The 23387-nt window shown below is 39.9% G+C and overlaps 2 protein-coding genes across 3 annotated transcripts in view; both read left to right on the top strand.

Annotated features, from left to right (window-relative positions):
- The window catches only part of DENND2C (DENN domain containing 2C), an 82666-nt gene extending 76212 nt beyond the window's left edge, over nt 1-6454 (top strand). The window contains exons 17-19 of the mRNA XM_059136808.1: nt 2442-2678; nt 2927-3013; nt 4584-6454. Of these exons, the coding sequence (XP_058992791.1) occupies nt 2442-2678; nt 2927-3013; nt 4584-4615 (356 nt within the window). The 3' untranslated portion in view covers nt 4616-6454. The remainder of the gene's footprint in view (nt 1-2441; nt 2679-2926; nt 3014-4583) is intronic.
- Nucleotides 6455-7352: 898 nt separating this feature from the next.
- On the top strand, nt 7353-21329 carry BCAS2 (BCAS2 pre-mRNA processing factor). 2 transcript variants are annotated; one of them, XM_059136857.1, is made up of 7 exons: nt 7355-7519; nt 7624-7716; nt 10877-10947; nt 13970-14131; nt 18840-18890; nt 19727-19807; nt 21029-21329. In XM_059136857.1, the coding sequence occupies exons 1-7, from the start codon at nt 7427-7429 to the stop codon at nt 21153-21155; spliced, it is 678 nt and encodes a 225-aa protein (XP_058992840.1). In that variant the 5' UTR covers nt 7355-7426; the 3' UTR covers nt 21156-21329. The 2 variants fall into 2 exon arrangements, with proteins under 2 accessions (XP_058992841.1, XP_058992840.1); XM_059136858.1 differs by lacking the exon at nt 19727-19807 and having other exon boundaries at nt 7353-7519.
- Nucleotides 21330-23387: the final 2058 nt, after the last annotated feature.

Raw genomic sequence — 23387 nt, 5'->3', positions numbered from 1 at the left:
CTCGGTGGGTTAAGCCTCTGCCTTCGGCTCAGGTCATGATCTCAGGGTCCTGGGATCAAGCCCCATATCAGGCTCTCTGCTTGGCGGGGAGCCTGCTTTCCTCCCTCTCTCTCTGCGTGCCTCTCTGCCTACTTGTGATCTCTGTCAAATAAATAAATAAAATCTTAAAAAAAAATTCTTAAAATGCAATTTCAATAATAAAAAGATGAACAACTCAATAGAAAAATGGGGAAAAGATACAAACAATCATTTCACCAAAGATGAAACATGAAAGGCCAGTAAGTATATGGAGAGATGTACAGCCTCGTCAAAATCTGGGAAATGTAAATTAAAACCACAGTGAGATACCATTTTATACCCACCATACTGGCAAAAGTTAAAAAGTCTGACAGTGTCAGGAGTTGGTGAGAATGTGTAAGTTATTTCAGCTGCTTTCGAAAAATAATTGGGCATCATCTAGTCAACTTAAAGGTGTATATATCCTACAACCTGACAATTCAGGTTTTAGATATATACCCCCAGAGAAATTCTGGCACATGATAATTAGGAAACAGGTAAATAATTTTCAAAGTAGCAGCATTTTACGTGATAGCAAAACCTAAAAACAACCGAACTGTTCATTGGCAGGAGAATATAGCATTTAAAAAAGCATCTTAAAAACATATATCGACTAAAACAGTAAGTTATAGAAGAATATGTTTTATGTAATGTTCAAAGATGTACAAAACCTAATAGTTTGTTATGGGGGTTGGCTATGTATATATGCACTGGAACTGTAACCTAAAGCAAGGAAAGGACAAACCCAGTATCACTGATAATGGTCGCCCTCTATTGGAGAGTAGGGGGAAGAACACCTCGGAGAGGGCATTCTTACAAATCTAGTTTGTAATCAAATGGAATGCCAGAAGAGACCTTAGAGATCACCTAATCAGCCCCCTCATTCTGCAGATATAGGAAGAGACCAACCAGGGGTAAAGTGAGTTGCACACCATTACACTATTGCTTCATGGTAGAACTCTTAAGTACACCTAGGTCCCTGATTCCCAGTCCAGTATGGAACCCATGGAAAGAGTAAATGACATGACATGGAGAAGCGGGGGAATACTATTAGGAATGGGAAAAAAAAGAGGAGTCTAAGTTGAATTTGAAGTCTGAGCCTGGAACATGAAAGGCGGTGTATTTCATGTTACAGTGGTTAAGAAGCACCTGACTAAGCACCTGACATGGGAGTCTGGCAGCTTCTGTACCCTGTACCAGATGAGCTGACCCTGGAGAATGTCTTTATTTTGAGTGTCAGTTTCCTCAGCTGTAAAAAGGAAATAATACTTACTTCACTGGATTATTTTATTTATAAAAGCTCTAAATGCAGTGGCTGACAATATCTTAAGCACTAAATAAATTATTATGGAATAATCATTGCTTATGAAATGAGAAAGTTGAGAGAGAACTGTTTTGGTGGAGAAATACAATGAATTTGGTTTCACACATGTTTATTTATTTGATTCATATTTTACTAATCTCCAAAGGCCCTGATTTGAATTTTAGACAAATGGAATTTAAGTGCTGATGGGACAACCAAATGATGATTACCTATAGGTAGCCTGAAAATGTAGAAGGTGAGTTCTGGTGACATATATAAGGGCTAGAGACATAGGTTGAGAATTATCAACATGGAAAGCCAGCTCCCCTTCTCCATACTAGTAAGCTCTTTAGGGAGGGAATGCTGAAGAGAGGTGGTCTGAGGACCATGCTAGGAAGAGGAAGAAGAGGCAAGAGAAATACAAATGTTTGGTCATAAGAGCAGGAGAGGAATCCAGAAATCAGGAGAGTATGAAGTTGTGGGAGACGAGGAATGAGGAGAAGGTTAACACAAATGCAGCATAGAGTTCAAAGGCGAGACAGATAGAAAAGCAGATTAAATTTGGCTGGCACTCCCTGGTGGCCTTTGAAAGAGCAGTTACGGCAAGATCACGGATGTGCAGGCCAGGCTGAAAGATGGAACAGGAGTATATGTGGGTAGAAAATCAAAGTAAGGGGCGCCTGGGTGGCTCAGTGGGTTAAGCCGCTGCCTTCGGCTCAGGTCATGATCTCAGGGCCCTGGGATCGGGTCCCGCATCGGGCTCTCTGCTCAGCAGGGAGCCTGCTTCCCTCTCTCTCTCTCTCTGCCTGCCTCTCCATCTACTTGTGATTTCTCTCTGTCAAATAAATAAATAAATAAATCTTTAAAAAAAAAAAAAAAAAAAAAAAAAAAAAAAAGAAAATCAAAGTAAAAATATGAGCTAATAGTGTTTTGTTGCTTGTGGAGTGTGCAAGGAAGCTAAGAATGAGGATTCTCAGTCCTTCAGTCTGTGATTTCTTATGCATCACTTTCATAACAATTTCCCATAAATATGAACTTAAGGGTTTTTTTTTTCTTTCTTATTTTTCTTATTTTGCAACAGATGTGACACTCAACTCTCTGGTGTCCGAGGCATTTGTGAGGTTTTTTGTGGAGCTAGTGGGACATTATTCTTTGAGCATGACTGTCACTGAGCGTGGGGAGCGTGTATTCCAAAGGGAACCATTCCGTAAATCCCACACCTCCCGAAGTGTACGCCACTTCCTGGATCTCTTCATGGAAACACAGATGTTTGCCGGCTTCATACAGGATCGAGAGCTTCGGAAAAGTGGGGTGAAAGGTCAGTTTCATCATAAGTTCTCTCCCTGTATTTAGTAAGCCCTTTGAGGGTTTGAAAATAATATAAACAAACAAACAAAAAAATGGTATGAAACTACAAGCGCTCAAAATCTGAGTTATTATGGGAAATAATTCTTTTTAAAATTTTGTTTTAGCTATGGAAGCACATTGGTAGTAAGCTGCAGAATTTTATTTAAGTGATTTTTAGTAAGTATTGGACAGTTTCACCAGCGTGAGTTTTCCTTGTAGGTTTGTTTGAGGTCCGGGCCCTCCAGTATTTGGAAACAATTCCAGAGTCCGAGCCCAGTGGGATGAATAAAATTTTGCGGAGTCTTGGTGAGTTGTTACATTTTCTTGTTAAATAATGTGACTAAAAAACCTTTTGCAGAAACTGTGCCTTATCACAAAAGCTTTATAATCAAATCAATAATATAACTTCAAATAGGCTGACCTGAAACCATGACTGTACTTCCGAATTGTTTTGAAGAAAAATAAGTCTTTCTCAGAGGTGGGGATTCTTTCATCAGAGTTGTCCTTGGGTCTGTTTTCCTCAGATAACATGCGAATTTGCATATCATAATTATTAATCTTTTCTAGGTCACATCACTTTGAAAATCTCATAAAAACTGGATCTTTGTCTCAGAAAAGTATGCTAGAACATACAAATTTGCATATAATTATAGAGTATTCATGGACCCTCCTGAAACCCATCCATGGACTCCAGATTAACACCTTTTAGGGGGGCGCCTGGGTGGCTCAGTGGGTTAAGCCGCTGCCTTCGGCTCAGGTCATGATCTCAGGGTCCTGGGATCGAGTCCCGCATCGTGCTCTCTGCTCAGCAGGGAGCCTGCTTCCTTCTCTTTCTCTCTGCCTGTCTCTCCAACTACTTGTGATTTCTCTCTGTCGAGTAAATAAATAAAAATCTTTTAAAAAAATAAATAAAAACACCTTTTAGGGGTGCCTGGGTGACTCAGTTGGTTAAGCAACTGCCTTCTGATCAGGTCATGATCTTGGGAATCCCAGGATTGAGTCCCACATTGGGCTTCCTGCTCAACAGGGAATCTGTTTCTCCCTCTGACCTTCTCCTCTCTAATGCTCTCTCTCAAATAAATAAATAAAATCTTAAAAAAAAACCAAACATCTGGTTTAGAGGTCATCTGAGGCGAAAGAGGATTTCCTCCAAGTCTAATTTTACACTTCAGAAAGAAACACAGATGTTTCTGATTTTTCAATTATAATAATTAACTTTTTATTATCCTTTGTGATATTGGGGAACAGTGGTGTGGTAGCCCAAAACAAGGAAGAACTATATTCCACGCTATTTATATTGGTCCTTGAAATACGTAACCCCTGGTAACTAGACTTGTCATAGGGGTCATTTTGTAGTGTATGAAAAAATTTCAAACCACTATGATGTACACCTGAATCTAATAGGACATTGTATGTCAATTTTAATACAAAAAGAAAAAGAAATACATGCCCCTAATTAAAGTAAGGACTTGTTCTTATGCCTCGGTTGTTATTTCATCTTTATACCATGAGGTTAGATCACACCACTGGTCCTGAACTCTAACTACAATATTTTAATCTCTGGGGAACATAAATGAACATTTTCCCCACTGCAGGCTCCAAGAAATCTCTGGGGATCAGGCCAAGCAATTTTAACCTATAGTCAAGGTTGAAAGCCACTGGATTAGGTGAGGTCAGAGCTCTCTTCTACCTCTACAATTAGAGACATGGGGTTTGTTTATTTCTTTGGTAGTTAAACACATCACATGCTAGCTTGAGATGGCAGCTCACTCGTGCGCTGTTCCAAATGACTAAATTGTTAATCCCTTGCCTCAAATAATGTACAATAAATAAAAATGAACTATTGAGAGTTCACTCTACTTCTTTCTCCCTTTAGGAAGTAAGATGAAATTTCTGCAGAAGAAATGAAATCTTTGATAGACTCTCTCCATCTTAAACCGAAAGTGCCAAGAAAATATTTCTCCAAGAGTTGGGATGCCCTGCAGTGGCCTAAAAGATCCTGGAAAGATGAAGAGGTTACAAAGTGGGCCTGGTCCTTGGAGGAGGATTCTCCTGTTGCTGCTGTATAATCACTGGAGGATTGCTGGGAGTAGTCTGGAACCCATGTTCTCATTACTCTGCCTCCAATTTTTCTTTTCAGTGGCTTTTTCTATTTGATTCTTGGTCTCATTCTTTGTGTTATGTGCTTAGTCTGTGAAGGCACTTGTTTTTTACTAGGGAAAGATTTGGTGTTGGATTTAAAAAAAAAAAAACAGCTCAAAGATGAGCAGAGTGAGAGAAATGCTGGATTGAAGGTACTGGAGAAGCTGATGGATGTGCAGAGTGCACCCTACACACGTCATTCTCATCACTGAAATATCACCATGGCACCTTGAAAACTATGGGCTGTTGGAGCTGAGCTAAGGAATAGATTCCTCATATATCTCTAGTTTTTGTTTTTTAATCTAATGTTCTATCTGAGGGAACATTAGTTAATAACATTAGTTATTAACACTGTTATTGAGTATCTTATACAAGTAGACACCTTGCAGCTCCTCCTCCACATCGTAGCTTGTCAACATTAAACTTTGTGGGATTATAGCTAATGAAAATACCCTTTGAAGAGCATGAGAACTCCTTCCCCTTTTCTTAGTGTCCCCCAAGTGCCATGTGTGATGTATATCTATGTCATCTTACTCAGTCTTTAAGTCAACTTGATGAGATACTTGCATCTCCATTTTATTAATGAAGAAACTGGAATTCAGAAAGGTTAAGTAACTTGCCCAAAGTTCTACAGCAGAGCCAGAATTGAAGCCACGACTGTCAATTCATGAGCACAGAGAAAGTTGGTTAGTTCTGCAGATGGAAACTTGAGCTCTGTGAGATTATAGCTACTGAAAAGGTTTTCTTTTAAACTGAAGCATACCCGAGCTGATTTTCAGCTCTGAGGATAAGGGACATCAAACTATAGGAGCCTAGATGACTCACTTTTGGTTCCCCTAGAATTGGACTTTTTGCCCTAATTGAATTGGGACTCAGACTATGAATATTACTGGGCATTCACCACATAATCACCCTGAACCTTAATACCTACAACAGCAGTAGTGATTAGGAGGAGGAACTTATCAATGATGGTTTAATTTTCACTGATAAATGTTACAGCAGATGTCAGTTTGTTTTCTTCAATTCCTGCTGAGGGTTTTAACTGGCATAAAAATATTTATTCGAACTTAACAAAACCTTTTAAGTTGTATTATGATACAGTTTATTGAGTTGTACAGTATTGTCATTACAGCCCATTCAGTTGTGCATGAATGAACCTGAAGCAGACCCCATTTAAGACTGGTGCTATATAGTTCTTATGGGTCTAGAAAATAGAACTGAGCCTATGTCTTGTTAAAAAAATGTTTAAGCATCTTACCCCAGTGGGGTTCTTACCAGACATCTCTCCATTTGCCACTCCAATCCTGAGGGAAGAATGAGTAATTGGGAATTGTTTATAAAACGGGGGTAGGCCTTAGGGTGGTGAATCCTGACCGTCCCTCTGTGAGGAGACCTCGCTTCAGGGATGGGGGTCCTAGTTTATCCCGGTGACCTGAAGCTGCTTCCTTTTCTTAGGTCTGTTTTATCTTGTTTTTGTAAAGTATTATGAGTTCTGGACATATTTGAAAAAGAATCCCTCAAGACTTGTATAAAATGTTGTTTACAGATCTTTTAATGAATAAAAAAAAATTGGAGAATTTTAAATAAAGTTGCTTAAGATGTAAAGATCTTCTACTTCGCATAAATCCATAACTAGCACATTAATCTAATGATAGGATTAGACAGTCCGTGGCCAGCATTTCTAGGCTGTTGGCAGACAAAGCCCGAGTCTTGATCGTAGACACCGGGCAGGGTTTGCAGTCCGACTACCTTATTTGGCCTTGGCCTGCTTCGTGTATGGGAGCTGGGAACAGGGCAGAGCCGGCGCACCGGCAGCCGCAGGAGTGGTTGGGAGGCAAAGAGAGGAACACGAGTCTGTTTCCGACAGTCCTAAAGACAAGTGAGCGGATTTTATATAAGCCTCGAAGGCAAAATGACAGGATTTGTTGGAGCTGGGGTTGGTGGGCAGTTTTTAATCTCACCCTGGAGGAAAAGATCAGGTTCCTTTGTTATGTAGACCCTAAAGCTTCGCAAGTTTAACTGGCTACTGGCGCCGACCTCCAGAATCTGAAAAAACTGCATTTATCCAATGCAAGTGTTCTCAGAACGAAGAATAGTGAGGGGTACAGCAAGAAGTGCAAGGGGAGAAAAAAACCGCCACAAAGCAAAAAGTTAAGGGTTGTAGGTGGAAGGTTAGGGGAGTGGAAAACCTGTATCCCTCTCCCTGCCAAATCCTACTGCTAGTTCCTCCAAAAGTTTTAAACCATCCCGGTACCAGATACCAGCTTCCTCCAGGGAACGAAAAGTCCCAATTCCCCTCCAAAGTGCTCCCGGGTGGAGGCAAAAAAAAGGAGCACATTGGAGGACAGGAAATGGAGACGTTCCGTTGATTCTAGGACTCGCGACGTGACGTCACGTCCGACCAAGACAAAATGGCAGGGCACTTCCTAGTAGCTCGGCGAGGGCGCCTTCAGAATTGACAACTGAGCATGCGTCAGAGCCAAGGCGCATGCGACCTGTATTACGTCAATGCGAGCGCATGCGTAATGAAATGGGCCTGAGTTTGAGCGCACACAGAAAATTTGGGCAAGGTTTAGAATGGCGGGCACAGGCTTAGTTGCCGGAGAGGTTGTGGTAGATGCACTGCCGTATTTTGACCAAGGTTATGAAGCGCCCGGCGTGCGGGAAGCGGTGAGTTCGGGCCGGGTAGCGGATTCAGCACTCTCGGGCCCTTGGTGCTGGAAGAAGCACCTTACAGGTTGCTACCCCTCCCCGGCTCCCGTTCTCGTTTCTAGGCTGCGGCGCTGGTGGAGGAGGAAACCCGCAGATACCGTCCTACCAAGAACTACCTGAGCTACCTGACGGCCCCGGATTATTCTGCTTTTGAAGTAAGTGGGACGTCTTGAGGCCACCGTATGAGCTAGGATTCTCTGACTCTTTACTTTGGATCGAGAGTCTTAGACACGTAAATGCATTTTAAATTCTGGCTTTAACAATTGCCTGCTTGCCTACTACTTACTCTCTTATCGGTGTTCCCGATCCATTGAAAGCAGCTAGATCAGACTTCTCCGACGTTCTGATTCTGAGACCCACTGAAGGGCTTTCCGGGGCTTGGCGAACTGCCCAGCCATGCAAAACGTAGTGTGTACGTTTTTCGGAGATCGGCTCCTTGCATAAATTCTCAGAGGCATCCTCCGCTCTCTAAGGTCTTCTTTAAAACCAGTGATGAGGAATTTTTAATATATGTAAGCCTAGGTTCCTGAGAACCACTGGAGGGCGGCCTTTGTGTCACAGCGTAGATACTTAGCGAACGTATGTGAATGAGGGAAGTGAGAAACCATTTATAAGTAAAGTGCTCTTTAAATATTTAGTCTAGAAGTGCCCCCCAAGATACTGCTTAGTACTTAGGGTGTAATTAGCTACATGAAATGTAAAATACCATCTCTAAATTAATAGATTCTGTTAGGCATTTTAGTATTTACATGTTTGGGGTTTTTTTCCCCCATTATAGGTAACCATGTATTTAATGAAAGAACTCTGTGTTTTTTTTTTTTTTTAAGATTTTATTTATTAATTTGAAAGAGAGAAAGATCACAGGTAGGCAGAGCAGCAGGCAGGGGTGGGGGAAGGAGGCTCCCCGCTGAGCAGAGAACCCGATTGGGGGCTTGATTCCAGGACCCTGAGATCATGACCTGAGCTGAAGGCAGAGGCATAACCCACTGAGCCACCCATCTCTGGAAAGAATTCTACTATTAAAACACAGTGTTTAGGGGTGCCTGGGTGGCTCAGTGGGTTAAAGCCTCTGCCTTCGGCTCAGGTCATGAACCCTGGGTCCTGGGATGGAGCCCTGGCATCGGGCTCTCTGTTCAGCAGGGAGCCTGCTTCCTCCTCTCTCTGCCTTCCTCCTGCCTACTTGTGATCTCTGTCTGTCAAATAAATAAATAAATAATCTTTAAAAACAACAAAAAAATCCCCACAGTGTTTATACTGAAGTAACATGAAAAGTCGGTCAGGTTTTAAATAGGAAGATATTCCTATGATACATCATTTTATCAAATGTTTTCTAAATGTCGTTACCCAGATATAGATGGTACCACATTAAGAAGTAGATACAGTAATGCTTTCTTATTAGATTGGCTCCCAAAATTTCAGATAACTGCATTCAATCACGAACTTTTAAATATTTGAACCAGTTTTCTTTTAACTCTCCTAAGTGCAACATATATCTCCTATCTTTATAATTAGCATACTGATCATTTATCCCTTTTTCACAATAGGAATTGATAGTGTACTGGGCTCACCATCTCAGTACTGAAAATAGCTCTGTGAACTATATAACTATATGTTTATTATCCTAATTTTTTAAATGGGAAAACTGCAACTTAGAGAAAGTAATTTGCCCAAGACCATAACCACTCCTCAAATTTCTTTTGAAGCTGCTCTTCCATTAATTCATTTAACTATTTATGAAGGTCTTTTCTAGCTAGGAATTGGGGGACTGTCTCAACTTTTTAGTCTAATTAATATAGTTGAAGCCCTCAAAAAATTGATAATTGCTCAGGATAACTGAAATACTACTATAGGTGAATACTTAAGCAGTTCTTTATACTCAGGGCCAGGAAATGTGCAGAACAGAAATGAAATAGGATATTGACCAAAACTTTGACCTAAAGAAGTAGAGCTCTACCATGTTTTTTTAACTTTACCATGTGTGCTTTGTTTTTGTTTTTTTTTTTTTTTAAGATTGTATTTATTTATTTATTTATTTATTTATTTGACAGAGCAAGAGAGCACAAGCAGGTAGAGCCACAGAGGGAGAAGCAGGCTCCCCAGTGAGCAGGGATCCCGATTCGGGGCTCAATCCCAGGACCCTGGGATCATGACCTGAGCTGAAGGCAGCGGTTTAACCAACTGAGCCACCCAGGTGCCCCATCATGTGTTTTTTTAAATCGTACAGTTGTGAGGTGCCTGCATGGCTCAGCCGGTTAATCAGCTGCTCTCAGCTCAGGTCATGATCTCAGGGTCCTGGGATTGAGCCCCATGTCGGGCCCCATGTCGGGCCCCATGCTCAGCAGGGAGTCTGCTTCTCCTCTCCCTCTGCCTCTCCCCACTCTAACTCATGCTGTGTAGCTCACTCATGCATGTGTTCTCTCTCTCTCTCAAATAAATTAATTAATTAAAATCTTTGGGGCTTTTTTTTTTTAAGATTTTATTTATTTATTTCTTTGACAGAAATCACAAGCAGGCAGAGAGAGAGGAGGAAGCAGGCTCTCTGCTGAGCAGAGAAACCGATATGGGGCTCGATCCCAGGACCCTGAGATCTCGACCTGAGCCGAAAGCAGAGGCTTTAACCCACTGAGCCACCCAGGCGCCCCTAATTAAAATCTTTAAAAAGAAAGAAAGAAATCATACAGTTGTTAGAGCAGATAGTAGAACCAGTTTCTTTAACCTCTTCCCTTTTTCTCATTCTTTGCAGAGTGAAGTGTAAAAATAGCAGCCAGGGTCAAAAGGAAAGTATGGATATAGGCTCAAAGCCCTAAAGCAAATTATTTTATGTCAAGTACTCTCCTCCCTTCCCCCACCCCCCAGTGAATACTTAGATCCAGGGTCCTCAACACTGGCTTCGCTATACAGTCAACTGATGGGTTAAAAACAAGTTACAATCATGCCTAGTCTCCACCTCAGAAAAGTTAAATGGGAATGGTGGAGAGGGGTAAGATGATGTGGCTGGGAATGAAATTGTTTTCAAAGCTTCCACCTGATTTCTATGTGCTGCTGGGACTGGGTACCGCTGATCTAGGAATAATCCTTTTCTCTGTGGGTCCCTTTACATATGAAGTGTACGTATTCTGATTCTTGAGAATATTTAACTCAGAGAAGACTTGGTGGGAAGGAAAATGATCCATTTTATTTTATTTTGTAAATTTTTTGGAAATGATCAGTTTGAATGGATAACAGAAATATTTAAGTAGGTTAGATTCATTGTTTGGTGGTTGTTAATTGAAATTTATTGATATGATTTTGGAAATAATTCTTTCCCCTAATTAGACCGACATAATGAGAAATGAATTTGAAAGACTGGCTGCTCGGCAACCAATAGAATTACTCAGTATGAAACGGTAAGTTATATTTCTGGTTTCACCTGGACCCAAATCATTTTTTTTTTTTTTAAGATTTTATTTATTTATTTGACAGACAGAGATCACAAGCAGGCAGAGAGGCAGGCAGAGAGAGAGAGAGGAGGAAGCAGGCTCCCTGCTGAGCAGAGAGCCCGATGCGGGACTCGATCCCAGGACCCTGAGATCATGACCTGAGCCGAAGGCAGCGGCTTAACCCACTGAGCCACCCAGGTGCCCCCCCAAATCATTTTTTATTTTTAAGTTACTAGTAAAATCGCTATAGCTCTTAAAATGTGGAAAATAAAAAATTCTTGTCTGATTTTATGTTTATGTTTCTTCACATAATAGTGGTTCCTATATCCTCTGTTTATGTTCAGATATATTCTTTGCACCTTTATTTAAAAAGGCAAAATAGGGGAGCCTTGGTGGCTCAGTTGGTTAAGCATCCCATTTTGATTTTGGCTCGGGTCATGATCTCGGAGTTATGAGATCAGTTGCCTGCACAGGACTCCATGCTGGGTGTGGAGCCTGCTTAAGAGTCTTCCTTTCCCTCTACTGCTCCCCACCTCCCCATTTGCTGACCCAAGTAAGTACTCTCTCTCTGTCTCTTAAAATATACACACACAAAATATGTAAAATCCAACAACAGGAATGGTGATTGTACTGAACTTCATGTTTTTAAGGTTTTCCAAGGAGGGGCACCTGGGTGGCACAGTCAGTTGAGCTTTCTGACTGTTGGTTTCGGCTCAAGTTGTGATCTTGGGGTCCTGAAATCGAGCCCCGCATTGGGCTCTGCGCTCAGCAGAGGTTCTGCTTGGGATTCTGTCTCCCCTTTCCCCTGTCTCTCTGCTCATGCTGGTTCACTCCCTCTCTGTACAATAAATAAATGCTTAAAAAAAATTTTTTTTTTTCCCAAGGAAATGTTCCTGATTAGGCATCTGGTTCTTCACTGATCACATATCTAGGTGAAATCATGTTATGGTTTATAATGATCCTTGATTGATTCTGACATAGAACTAATTAGTAAACAGTGCCCAGATAGTTTGACTTTGGTTCCACTGTGTTCCCTCCTGTTCCACTTTATTACAAAACTGCTTCTCCTCTCTCAGAGAAGAAAACTCCAAACATCCTTTGTTACTGTCTCTAAAATGGAGAATCGGATTGCTTAACATGTGAGATCTCTTTCAGCTTGAAGTAAGTATGGAATTATGAGAACCACTAAGTACTCTGTCAGAGCAGAATCCTTTGAGATAGAGCCACATGCACAGGTCTATCCTCTCAGCAGATGTATAGATTTAGAAGAGGGATTTGAGTCTGTAGAACCAGAGGATCGTTATTTCTTGTGCACCATTTCCTGTCTGGCCTGAGTGAGTGATAAAGGAAGTTCTGGGATTCCTCAATTCTTCATTTCCAGGTGCTTCTTCTCTATAGATATTCACAGCAGTAACTCCTTTATGACAGTATATCTCACAGAAAAAGTAATGACCCATTAGGCAGTGGATCATGAAGGAAATTATGTAAGTTTCCAAAAGTTAACTTTCTTAATAAGAAAGGTAGTAAGATCCAGAAGTTCTCAGAGCAGTTTTTTAAGGAAATAGAAAATAACAGAATATAATGCAAGTAAAGGCAACTATTGTTTTGTGAAACTTTTTTTCTTAAGATTTTATTTATTTGTCAAGAGCAGAAGTGGGGAGAGCAGCGGGCAGAGGGAGAAGCAGGCTCCCCACTGAGCAGGGAGCCCAATTTGGGACTCGATTCCAGGGCCCTGGGATCATGACCCGAGCTGAAGGCAGATGCTTAACCGACTAAGCCACCCAGCCGTCACTGTTCTGTGAAACTTTTGTTGAGCTATGTGTATTTGGGTACTGGATCACAGATACTTCCTACCATGAGTTATAATCAGAAGTTTGAAAACTGCCACATTACAGCTTTTTTTTTTTTTTTTTTTTTTTTTTTTAAACAAAGTGGTATGTCACTTTTTTTATTTTGAGGGAGAGCAAGTGAGCAAGAGAAACTTAAGTAGACTCCATGCCTAGTGTGGAGCCTGACACAGGGAATCAGGGAATTGATCTCATGACCCTGAGATCATGACCTGAGCCGAAATCAAGAATTGGATGCTTAACCAACCAAGCCACTTAGATGCCCCTGGTTTATCACTTCTTGATCCTAGTTGCATGCCCCTCAGTTGTTCATAGGAATAATGTGGAGTCTTTACTGTATCTAGTCAAATTATTAAAATGGAAATTAAACTTAGTTTGTAGTAACTCCTCAATAATGAGCTAAGATTGATGAAGGGTGTACTTACTGGCTATATCAACAGTGCTGAAGGACTGTTTAGTGTGAAGCGAGAGAATAGAGAAGGTCCAAATACAAAGAATTTTTACATCCCTTACCATTTTTTTCTCTAGAATGGTTTGGTTGTGTCGGTGGGAACCTGGATGATTGTAAGTGTGTTTTTCAAAAATGATAGCAGAGGTGCCTGGGTGGCTCAGTTGGTTAAGCATCTGCCTTCAGCGCAGGTCATGATCCCAGAGTCCTGGGATTGAGTCCCACATCGGGCTCCTTGCCCAGTGGGGAGCCTGCTTCTCCCTCTGCCTGCTGTTCCCCCTACTTGGGTTTTCGCTCTCTCTCTGACAAATAAATAAAATCTTCAAGAAAAAAAAAAAGATAGTATAGGGTCCTTTGTGTCCTACTTTTTTTCTCCTAATATATCACAAGCATGTTAATGTTCTAAGTATTCTTCAGTGGCATCATTGAGCAGCTAATTTAACAATCTTTCATATGAATACACTATAGTTTATTGAATCAGTTCATGTTGAAGTAAACAATTTTTTTGTTACTGTATATAATGGTGTTAAATCTTATTTGTAAATGGATTTTAAATAGGTTCTTATTGAACAGTCTGATCTATCTCGAATTTTCCATGGATTTACATTGTGCATAGACCTGTGAGGTGTTCTTTTGGAAGGAACGGAAAATTTAGAGGAATATGTGGTTTCAGTTTATTTTTGTTTAATTTCAGGTATGAACTTCCAGCCCCTTCCTCAGGTCAGAAAAACGACATTACCGCATGGCAAGAATGTGTAAACAATTCAATGGCCCAGTTAGAGCATCAGGCAGTTCGAATTGAGAATCTGGAACTAATGTCACAGCATGGATGCAATGCCTGGAAAGTATATAATGAGTAAGAAGCTTTTTGTTTTTATTAAACCCATCCCATCCACAGTTTTGGCATTTTTTTAAAATATAGGAATGGGGGGGCGCCTGGGTGGCTCAGTGGGTTAAAGCCTCTGCCTTCAGCTCAGGTCATGATCTCAGAGTCCTGGGATCGAGCCCCCACATCGGGCTCTCTGCTCAGCAGGGAGCCTGCTTCCTCCTCTCTCTCTGCCTGCCTCTCTGCCTATTTGTAATCTCTGTCTGTCAAAAAAATAAATAAAATCTTTAAAAAATAAAAAATAAAAAAAAAAAAATATAGGAATGGGTGCCTGGGTGGCTCAGTTAGTTATATGTCTGACTCTTGTGGCTCAGGGTCTTGGGGTTGATCCCCATGTCTGCTTGAAGATTCTCTTCCTCTGCCCTTCCCCTTGCTTACTTGCTCTGTCAAATAAATCTTCAAAAAAAAAAAAGTGAAGTGGGATTTAAATAGTGTATAGTGGACTTTCATTTGAGATGATGTCCTGGAACTACTACAACCCTTATGATAAGCCATGGCTTTCAGACCCACCACACAGAGTACAGAGGAGGGGCGCCTGGGTGGCTCAGTGGGGTAAGGTTCTGCTTTCGCCTCAGGTCATGATCTCAGGGACCTGGGATCGAGCCCTGCGTTAGGCTCTCTGCTCAGAGGGAAGCCTGCTTCTCCCTCTCTCTCTGCCTGCCTCTCTGCCTGCTTGTGATCTCTGTCTGTCAAATAAATAAATAAAATCTTAAAAAAAAAAAAAAAAAGGTACAGAGGAGATCTAAACCTAACCACATTTATTGTATAATATTGTAATTAAATGAGTTCTGAGGTCTGGTTGACAAATCACATATGGTGGAATGGAATCCTTAATGTGGGGCATTGCTCATACAATCGATTCTCATTAGTTGTATGTTATATTCTATAAAGTGGCCTTGAATACTGAATTAGCAAATACTATAACATTTTTTTTGGTGGAAATAATGTATGTGTATGTATACACATCTCATATAGACTATAAATCCTAAAGACAACTCCTGGCAAAGTCTATTTTCTTTATTTTATGAAAGAGAAAACAAAGTTCAGAAGTGTTAAGTAATTTGGCAGAGTTGGAAATTAAATCCTGTCCTTTGGTCCTCTCTGTATGAGACCTGAAACAGTAAGTCAGAGTGCTTCCTTGTTCCACTTCAGCTAAGAATCTGCACATCCAACAACTCAAATTTTGCACATGCTGTTCATGATCTCAAAATGCCACAGGTACTGATCTTGGGGTTACAAGTAAATTTGAGTGAGTGGGTAAGTTCATAAGTACAGAATCTGCAAATAATGAGAATTGACTATAAGAGAATTAACACAGGAAGCAAAGTACCCACATAAGCCACTGAGCTCTACTTTCTTTTCCATGCAACTCGCTTTAGGTTTTGTTATCTTTCTAGGGCTCAGTTTTCTTATTCGTAAAATTTGGTGGTTAGACAATATCTCTGATGCCTTTGAGCCCTGAAATCCGCTGAGACTGTATTAACATTTTAATAGTTGAAGGAGAAAAAGCCCTTGAACTTCCTGACACTGCATCAAACTATTTTGCTAGAGTATGTTTCCTGGAATAATAAAGCAAAATCACAAAGAGATAAATGGTTTTTCTCAGTTTTTCAGAATTATGTTTTAAATTTATTTGGCCATGTAAGGATCCAGTGGGCAAAATCCAGAATTCGGGAAACTACAGCATAAATAGTTCATTTCTTTTGTGAATATGTTGCAAGGGAGATAAAGGAAAAATGGGTTTGGGAGGATTAAGAAACAGATCAAGCAAACAAATGTCTTTTTTTAAAAAAATGGTCTGTATTGTATGAAGTGGAAAAATGGGATCTTTGTCCTCAAGAAGCTTTACCTAGTTGAGGAGATAAGATTCTTCTCTGCCAGATAACCAGTAGCCCGTAATTAGCAATATGGGGACACGTGCTATATCGTGTGCTGTGTTCTATAAACTACAGACATCCATAGAAGGGACGTTAAGATATAAGGTCATTTAAAAAAATAAGGTTATTTTAAAATGGTGAGATTTGGGGGAATTTTGGTAATTCAGTTGGTTAGGCGTCTGAGTGTTGATTTTGGCTCAGGTCGTGATCTCAGGGTACTGAGATTGAGTCCCATGTCAGACTCCTTGCTCAGCAGGGAGTCTGCTTGAGATTCTTTCTTTCCCTCTCCCTCTGCCCTTCTCCCCCCATGCGCTCTCTCTCTCTCTAAAATAAATAAATCTTAAAAAAAAAAAAAAATGGTGAGGTTTGGATATTTAGAAGAGAATGAGAACGCTCCCAAGAAGGTAAGAGAGCATAGATGCGGGGGAAAAAAATAATACATTGAAGAAAACATTGCTCTCAACTTTTCTAGAAACCTCTAATACTTTTCGGGTGCCTGGGTGGGTTAGATGGTTAAGTGTTTGCCTTCAACTCAGGTCATGATCCCCAGGTCCTGGGATCAAGTCCCACATCGGGAAATCTGTTTCTCCCTCTCTCCCTGCCTCTCCCCACTGCTTGTGCTTGCTTGCTTGATCTCTCTCAAATGGATAAATAAAATCTTAAAAAAAGAAAAGAAAGAAACCTTTAATACTTTCCCATTTGTTGCAAAGTAAGATCTAGACTATTTACATGGTATTCAAGGCAAATGGCTGTGTATCTCGACGGTGGCCATTCATTCCAGCCGAGGGAATCCTCTCTGTCGTGATTATCATAGCTCTGTCCTTGCCGTTAGTCATGGTTCACCACCTCCTAGAGTGTCTTTACCCAGCCTACCTACATTCAGTTTATTTAAGGCTCTCCGGCTCTCCTCTAACCCAGTCCTTTGTCTTCCCATCTTATTGAAGTAGGTTTTCTTTCCTTGCAAAAGGATTTGAGGGCATCAAACATGGCATGGGCGGTAAGCTTGTAGTTCTAGGTAGCTTTTGGTTCGTGATTGCTTTTAAAAAAATTTCATTAATGAGAGATTTTTGTACTTGCAATTAAAGGGAAACCTTCAAGGCCAGGCCTTGTTTTTACAGATAAACAGGTTTAGCCTCATTGATGTCAAGTGACTCATTAAAGGACATACAGCTTTTTAGGGCAGAGCTGGGACTAGAACCCAAGGCTTCTGACTCTCATGATGCAGTGCTATAAGTTTTAATAAAAATATGTTCAGTGCTTGAGGAGGGTCCTGTATATGGATAAAACCTCATTTTATTACACTTTGCTGTTTTACATTTTTTACGGATTGAAGGTTTGTGTCAACCTTGCCTCAGCCAGTCTGTCGGCCCCATTTTCCAATGGCATGTGGTCACTTCCTGTCTCTCACATCTTAGTAATTCTCTAAGTATTTCAAACTTTTCCATAATATTTGTTACAGTGATCTGTGATCAGTGATTATGACTCATTTAAAAGTCAGAACGTTGGTTAGCAATTTTTAGTTAATAAAGTATTTTTTAATTAAGGCAAGTACTTTTTTTTTTTACACACAATGCTGTTATACACTTAATAGACTATGGTATAGTATAAACAACTTTTATATGTATTGGAGAACAAATTCATTTGATTTGTTTTCTTGCTATACTTGCTTTATTGCATGGTCTGAAACCAAGCCTGCAATATCTCTGAGGTACACTTGTACTCGTGGAGGATGAAAGAAAGGAGAAGACAACAAATAAATGGGGCTTTCAGGAAGAGGTCATTCAAGGGGAAGCTTCCTATTAAAGGTCAGAGGTCAGGACTGGAGTACCAAACTTAACTGCCCTGAGGAACATGGAGTGATCCCTAGAAATCAAGGAAAGGGAGATGAGCTGTAGGTAAGCCTGGAGAGACACAGCTGTTTGAAGACTGAATCTTCAGAGAATTGCAGTTAATGAGGGGAAAAAAAAGTAAGTCAGTAGAGACAGAAAAATAACTTAGGAGAAAACCAGGATATTTGAGTCACGAAAGCCAGGAAACAATAGTAGATCTACAGCAAGAGGATAGTAGGGCCATTGTGGTTGAAATGGACCCTAAAGGTGATTTTCTGCTGCCTTAAGAGAAAATTGATATGGTTATGAGAATTACATCTCAGTAAAGCTGTTATTTAAGGGCAAAGACAGGGGATGGCCTCTACTCTTGAATCACTTCTCTAATGACAGTAGTAACTTGGCACTCTATATTGCTCAGCTTTCCCCCTTTGGCACTAAGAGCCAACTTGCACTGGAATCACAGTCTCCAGCCTTCCAGTTTTCTCTTCTCTCTCTAGCTAGCTGTAGGCAGGAGGGGAGAATAGCAGGATAAATGCAGGTACAGAAATATGGAGATAATAAGGGATTTGAATGAATACACTCATATGAGTTATTTTCAGTGTTCTCCATGAAAAGTACTGACAGTTTAAGTAGTGACAGGTACAAAAAATCAAGGTGTCCGTGAACTGGTTGGGCTCCAGAGGTTAAAAGACCTGAAATGGAATTCATCTCCAACATTCATCTATGTTACCTTGACTAAGTTACTTACTTTTTCTAAGCTCTTAATGTCCCTATATGTGAAATAGGGGCAATCGTACCTACCTCAAAGAATTCTTAGGAAAATTAAAGTAGCTAATATGTAAAGAGTGTCTAACGTGGTGTTTGGCATGGAGCTCAATAGCGGAAGAACTGGAACCTGTATCAACTAGATAGCTCAATTTTAGTTGGTATGTTAATGTCTGTTAACCTGATTTTCCTCTTTTCCTTCCTTAGAAATCTAGTTCATATGATTGAACATGCACAGAAAGAGCTCCAGAAGTTAAGGTAAGTTGTTTCTTCCTCTTACTTTATATTTTATTATTTTATTTTAGTTTTTAAGTAATCCTTCATCCAACATGGGGATCGAACTCACAACCCCGAGTTCAAGAGTGCATGTTCTTCTGACTGAGCCAGCCAGATGCCCATATTTTCCTCTTATTTGAGAGTGAAGTTTAGGTAGAACCTTAATAAACAGAATGAGAAGACAAAAGAATCAATGGACTGTAGTCATTTAAGAGTAATACTTGATGATCCACTCTGTCCAGCATCCAGTGCTGGGTTTGCCCTACTGGAGTGGAGGAGAAAGAGACTTAACGTTAGACTTAACGTTTGGAAACATCTCTACCATGTCATTTGCAATTTGCAAATCTACAGACATTAAAAAGGCACTTTTAGGAGAAAATGTTACAGAACGACATGTATAATGTGGGGTGCCTGGCCGACTCAGTCAGTAAAGCATGCAACTCTTGATCCTGGAGTTGTGAGCTTGAGCCCCACATTGGGCACTTAATTTAAAAAATTAAATCTCTGCTAGCACATACACATATAGGAGTTTGGGGAAACACCCACCAAAAACTGAACAATAATTAGGAGAAGCATGTGGGAGGAGGGACTTCTGCTTTTTATTTTCTATTTGCATGTATGTGAATGTGTTTAATTTTTCATGGTGAGCTTATGAAATTTGTAATTGAAAAATAAAAGATAGTTAATTCTCAGAATTGGTCTGTAACTGTATACATCTGTCCTTTTCAAGGGATTAAAGATGTGTTGATTGTTGATTTCTCTGTTGATTTAAGTCTTACGTTCAAATGTAGGTGGGTTGTATAAATAATTTTTTACAGGAAACATATTCAAGATTTAAACTGGCAGCGAAAGAACATGCAGCTCACAGCTGGATCTAAATTAAGGGAAATGGAGTCAACGTGAGTATCTTCACTTTCATCAACTGTTAAATCGCTTAGCACATTTTAAGATCAGGATTTAACAGTATGGTTCAACAGTACTCAAATGCGATGCCACAAGTGTCACAGAAATGCGGTTTTCTGAATGGTACTCTTGACTGCCTCTGCCTGTCTCTGATGTGTGGTCTTGGAAGGCATTAAGAAGGACAGAACCACTGTTACTTGATTCTGGTCTCAGAGCACCGTATTTTCAGTTCAGTATTTCTGCTCTGAATAGGATTCGACTTACATTCTCCATTTTAAAGGAAGTAAACGATCTATTTTTTAACTCAGGGAGATTTCATACTTCGATACTTTGTGTCCTAGGGTTTTTTTCCTTTGTTTATATACTTTTAAAATGTTCTTCATATGTGTAGATAATTTTATATGAATCCCTATAATTATGAACCTTGTATCATTTCTCTTTTTTGCTTTGCTATTTCCCTTCTTCCTCCTCACCCCCATCTTTCTCCTTGTTTTACTTTCTCCACCTCCATACATTCCATGTTATCAGTCTGTTCGTCTTTTCACATTTTTCTTCAGGCTAATAAAATCTCCCAAAGACACATCTGTGTTTCTTTTTATTTGTCCTAGAGATTTTTTTTTCTGGGGGAGGGGGAAGGCTGCTTGGATCTATGGAATTTTCTCCGGTTCTAGAAATTTCTCCACCATTTTTAACTGCTGCTTCTGCCCTATTTTCTCTCCTTTTATGTTAATCCCATTAAATATAATCTTCCATCACCTCGTCCTATCTTCAACTATTTCTAATTTGGCTTTTAAAGTTTTTTTTTTAATTTGAAATAATTTTAGATTTACATTAATTTATAAGAGATAATACAGCTAGAATCTTTTTTCTTCCTTTAAGATTTTATTTATTTATTTTGGAGAGAGCTTGAGCAGAGAGAGGGCGGAGGGGAAGGGAGAGAATCTCAAGCCGACTCAGCATGGAGCCTGGCGTGGGTCTCAAACTCATGACCCTGATGTCATGACCTGAGCCAAAAGTGGACACTTAACTGACTGAGCCACCCAGGCACTCACTACATCTAGAATCTTACATACCCTTTTCCCCCGATTCAGTTTTTTAAAATGGAAATTTAGAAGTGAAGGTTCATATTATGAACCTGGCTGAAAACATGTATATGGTCAAATCTCCTAAGAGAAATTTTATATTGAGTAATTTTTTTTCTTTTTTTACTTTTCTAGTTGGGTGTCCCTGGTCAGTAAGAATTACGAGATTGAAAGGACTATTGTGCAACTAGAAAATGAAATCTTTCAAATGAAGCAGCAACATGGAGAGGCAAACAAAGAAAATATCCGGCAAGACTTCTAAAAAGACAAACTTGGTGGGAAGAAAAGAAGGCAAGCTGGGCTTTCACAGAAGATCAGGCACCTGAACTGTGAGGGAAAACCGCATCCTAAGAAAATCATCAGTGGTTAAATGTTTATTGTAGAGTGTGGACTGTTATATTTGTACATTTCAGCAAAATAAAAACTTTCAGCTTGGTGGGGGTTCTTTCCTGTTTTTTTTGTTTTGTTTTGTTTTGTTTTTTTGCCATTTAAAAAAAATCTAGGCTTTCAAAGTAAGTATGATATTAGAATAATATTATATCATGGGATTAAGTTTGAATCATTGGAACATATTTTGTATCTGAGAGATCTTTAACATGTACAAGAAGTGGGAAACTTTTGGTTTATATATTTCGAAATAAAGGGGTGTTTCTAAACAAATTTTTGATTACCAAGCAAGACTTCCAAAATACAATGGCTCCATCTCTGTCAACCAACTCCATCATCATAGGTACAGTTTCATAAAACTTGATATGTGCTGAGCCCTATTTTAAGCATGTTAGGTAGATGAACTAAGAGGAATAAAAAGATAATTTGATCCTCACAAAAACCTTAGGAAGCAGATAACTGTTGTTCCCATGCACAGACTTGTAATGGGTGCTGATTAAGTAGCCTGTGGAAGTTGTATAGCTGGAAAGTCATCCAGGTGTTCAGTCCAGTAGTAGTACAGTGCCAGAGTTGTGTTCTAACCCTCTATTTGTAAGGAATGAACAAGTATAAAAGATTACTGCCTGATTCAGAAAAAATACTTGCAGTCTCCTGTAATCTTTGTGCTCTTACTTTTTGCTCTCTGGGTTCCAGGTTTTCCTTATCCCAAGCCCAGCTGAAATGCAGAGTGTTAAGTTTGTGATTATGAAATAAAAACTAGACAGTAAAGCCCATTATTGCAGGAGGGGGTAAGATGGAGAAGTAAAACAATGTTACTCCCAAGTTTTTCTTAATGGAGGAGAGAGAATACCATCCTTGGGAGCAGAGGGTTCCTGGCTTAAGGTTATAACTTACCATGAGCATCAAATATTGCAATCTTTTATTTTTTAAGTTTTTATTTTACTTACCTTATTTTACTTAAGTATCTCTACACCCAAGATAGGGCTTGAAGTCACAACACCAAGATCAAAAGTTGCATGCTCTTCTGACTGAGCCAGACAGGTGCCCTTGGACTCCTAATTTTTTTTTTTTTTTCTAACAGTATTACTGCCCTATGGGAGGATTCATTCCACTATCATCTAATCCAATTTGCTGCACCTTCTACTCAGCCCCAAGAAATTGTATCTTCTGCTGTTCCCTGCCTAAGAGACTAGACTTCGGGTAATCCCTGTCTCTTGCCAAACTCCTCTCTCCAGTGGTACTTCCTCAAATCCGCCTTCACTCTTTTCCTGTTTTGCTAGTAAATCCCAGTCTGGTTTAGTGACCAGCCTGAGGGCTTGCACGTTTCCTTGGCTGAAGTGAGCTCGGAGGGCCCAGTTCAGAGGACATTACTTCATAGAAAGCAGCAGCTTTCCTCAACGGCAAATCACTAAATTGAGATTGAGAGTTATCTTTCTTTAGACTCATCATAGTCCTGAAATTTGTCCCATTAGTTGAGATTGCCCTCTTGTTCATAAATAACTATGTAGAGCTTGAGGGTGACCCCAAAACTAAGAAAAGTCAGCAAGTTAACTATCACTAGGTTGATCTGTGAGCCCATAAATTGCCTGTTTTCACAAGTCAGTTTCAGTTGGATTTTCCATCACAACATAAACCATCCTAACTTAAGACCCTCAAGATAAAATAACCAGGTTTTTTTCCCTGAAGATATGTAACATACGCAGCAAAACACTGGATTTTTACAATGTTTTATCTTACAGTATGCAGCGTGGATTGAGGTCTCTTCTGTTACCATCCTACAAGGGAAAATATTGAGCAGAAGTAAGTGTGAAATAGTTACTGTTCCCTATCAACTTCGAGAGAAATTGAGCTTCCTAGCCCGTATGAAAGAAATCTCAGTTACTCCTAAGTTCACTGGCATGTTTGTAAGTTCTCTGGAAAAATCTCCGGGGTGTCTGGCTGGCTCAGTTGGTAGAGCATGTGACTCTTGATCTCAGGGTTACTTAAAAGTAAAATCTTTAAGAGATATTTTAATCTCATTATCTTTAATCTTAATTTTTTTTTTAATTTTTGCAAAAGATACGTACTTTGTCTTCCTTTACCCCTCCACTCCTTTTCCCTTTCTGCT

The sequence above is a fragment of the Mustela lutreola genome, chromosome 10, assembly GCF_030435805.1.
Source record: "Mustela lutreola isolate mMusLut2 chromosome 10, mMusLut2.pri, whole genome shotgun sequence".
Classification (NCBI taxonomy): domain Eukaryota; kingdom Metazoa; phylum Chordata; class Mammalia; order Carnivora; family Mustelidae; genus Mustela; species Mustela lutreola.
The sequence above is the reverse complement of the archived record's forward strand: the minus strand, read 5'-3'. Positions and strand labels throughout refer to the sequence as shown.

What these genes read in the sequence shown, in the direction of transcription:
- BCAS2 (XM_059136857.1), top strand. Translation starts at nt 7,427, where the DNA reads ATGGCGGGCACAGGCTTAGTTGCCGGAGAGGTTGTGGTAGATGCACTG. An exon ending in CGGATTATTCTGCTTTTGAA is followed by an intron (nt 7,717 to 10,876) that starts GTAAGTGGGACG and finishes TCCCCTAATTAG; the next exon opens with ACCGACATAATGAGAAATGA. An exon ending in GCCTGGAAAGTATATAATGA is followed by an intron (nt 14,132 to 18,839) that starts GTAAGAAGCTTT and finishes TTCCTTCCTTAG; the next exon opens with AAATCTAGTTCATATGATTG.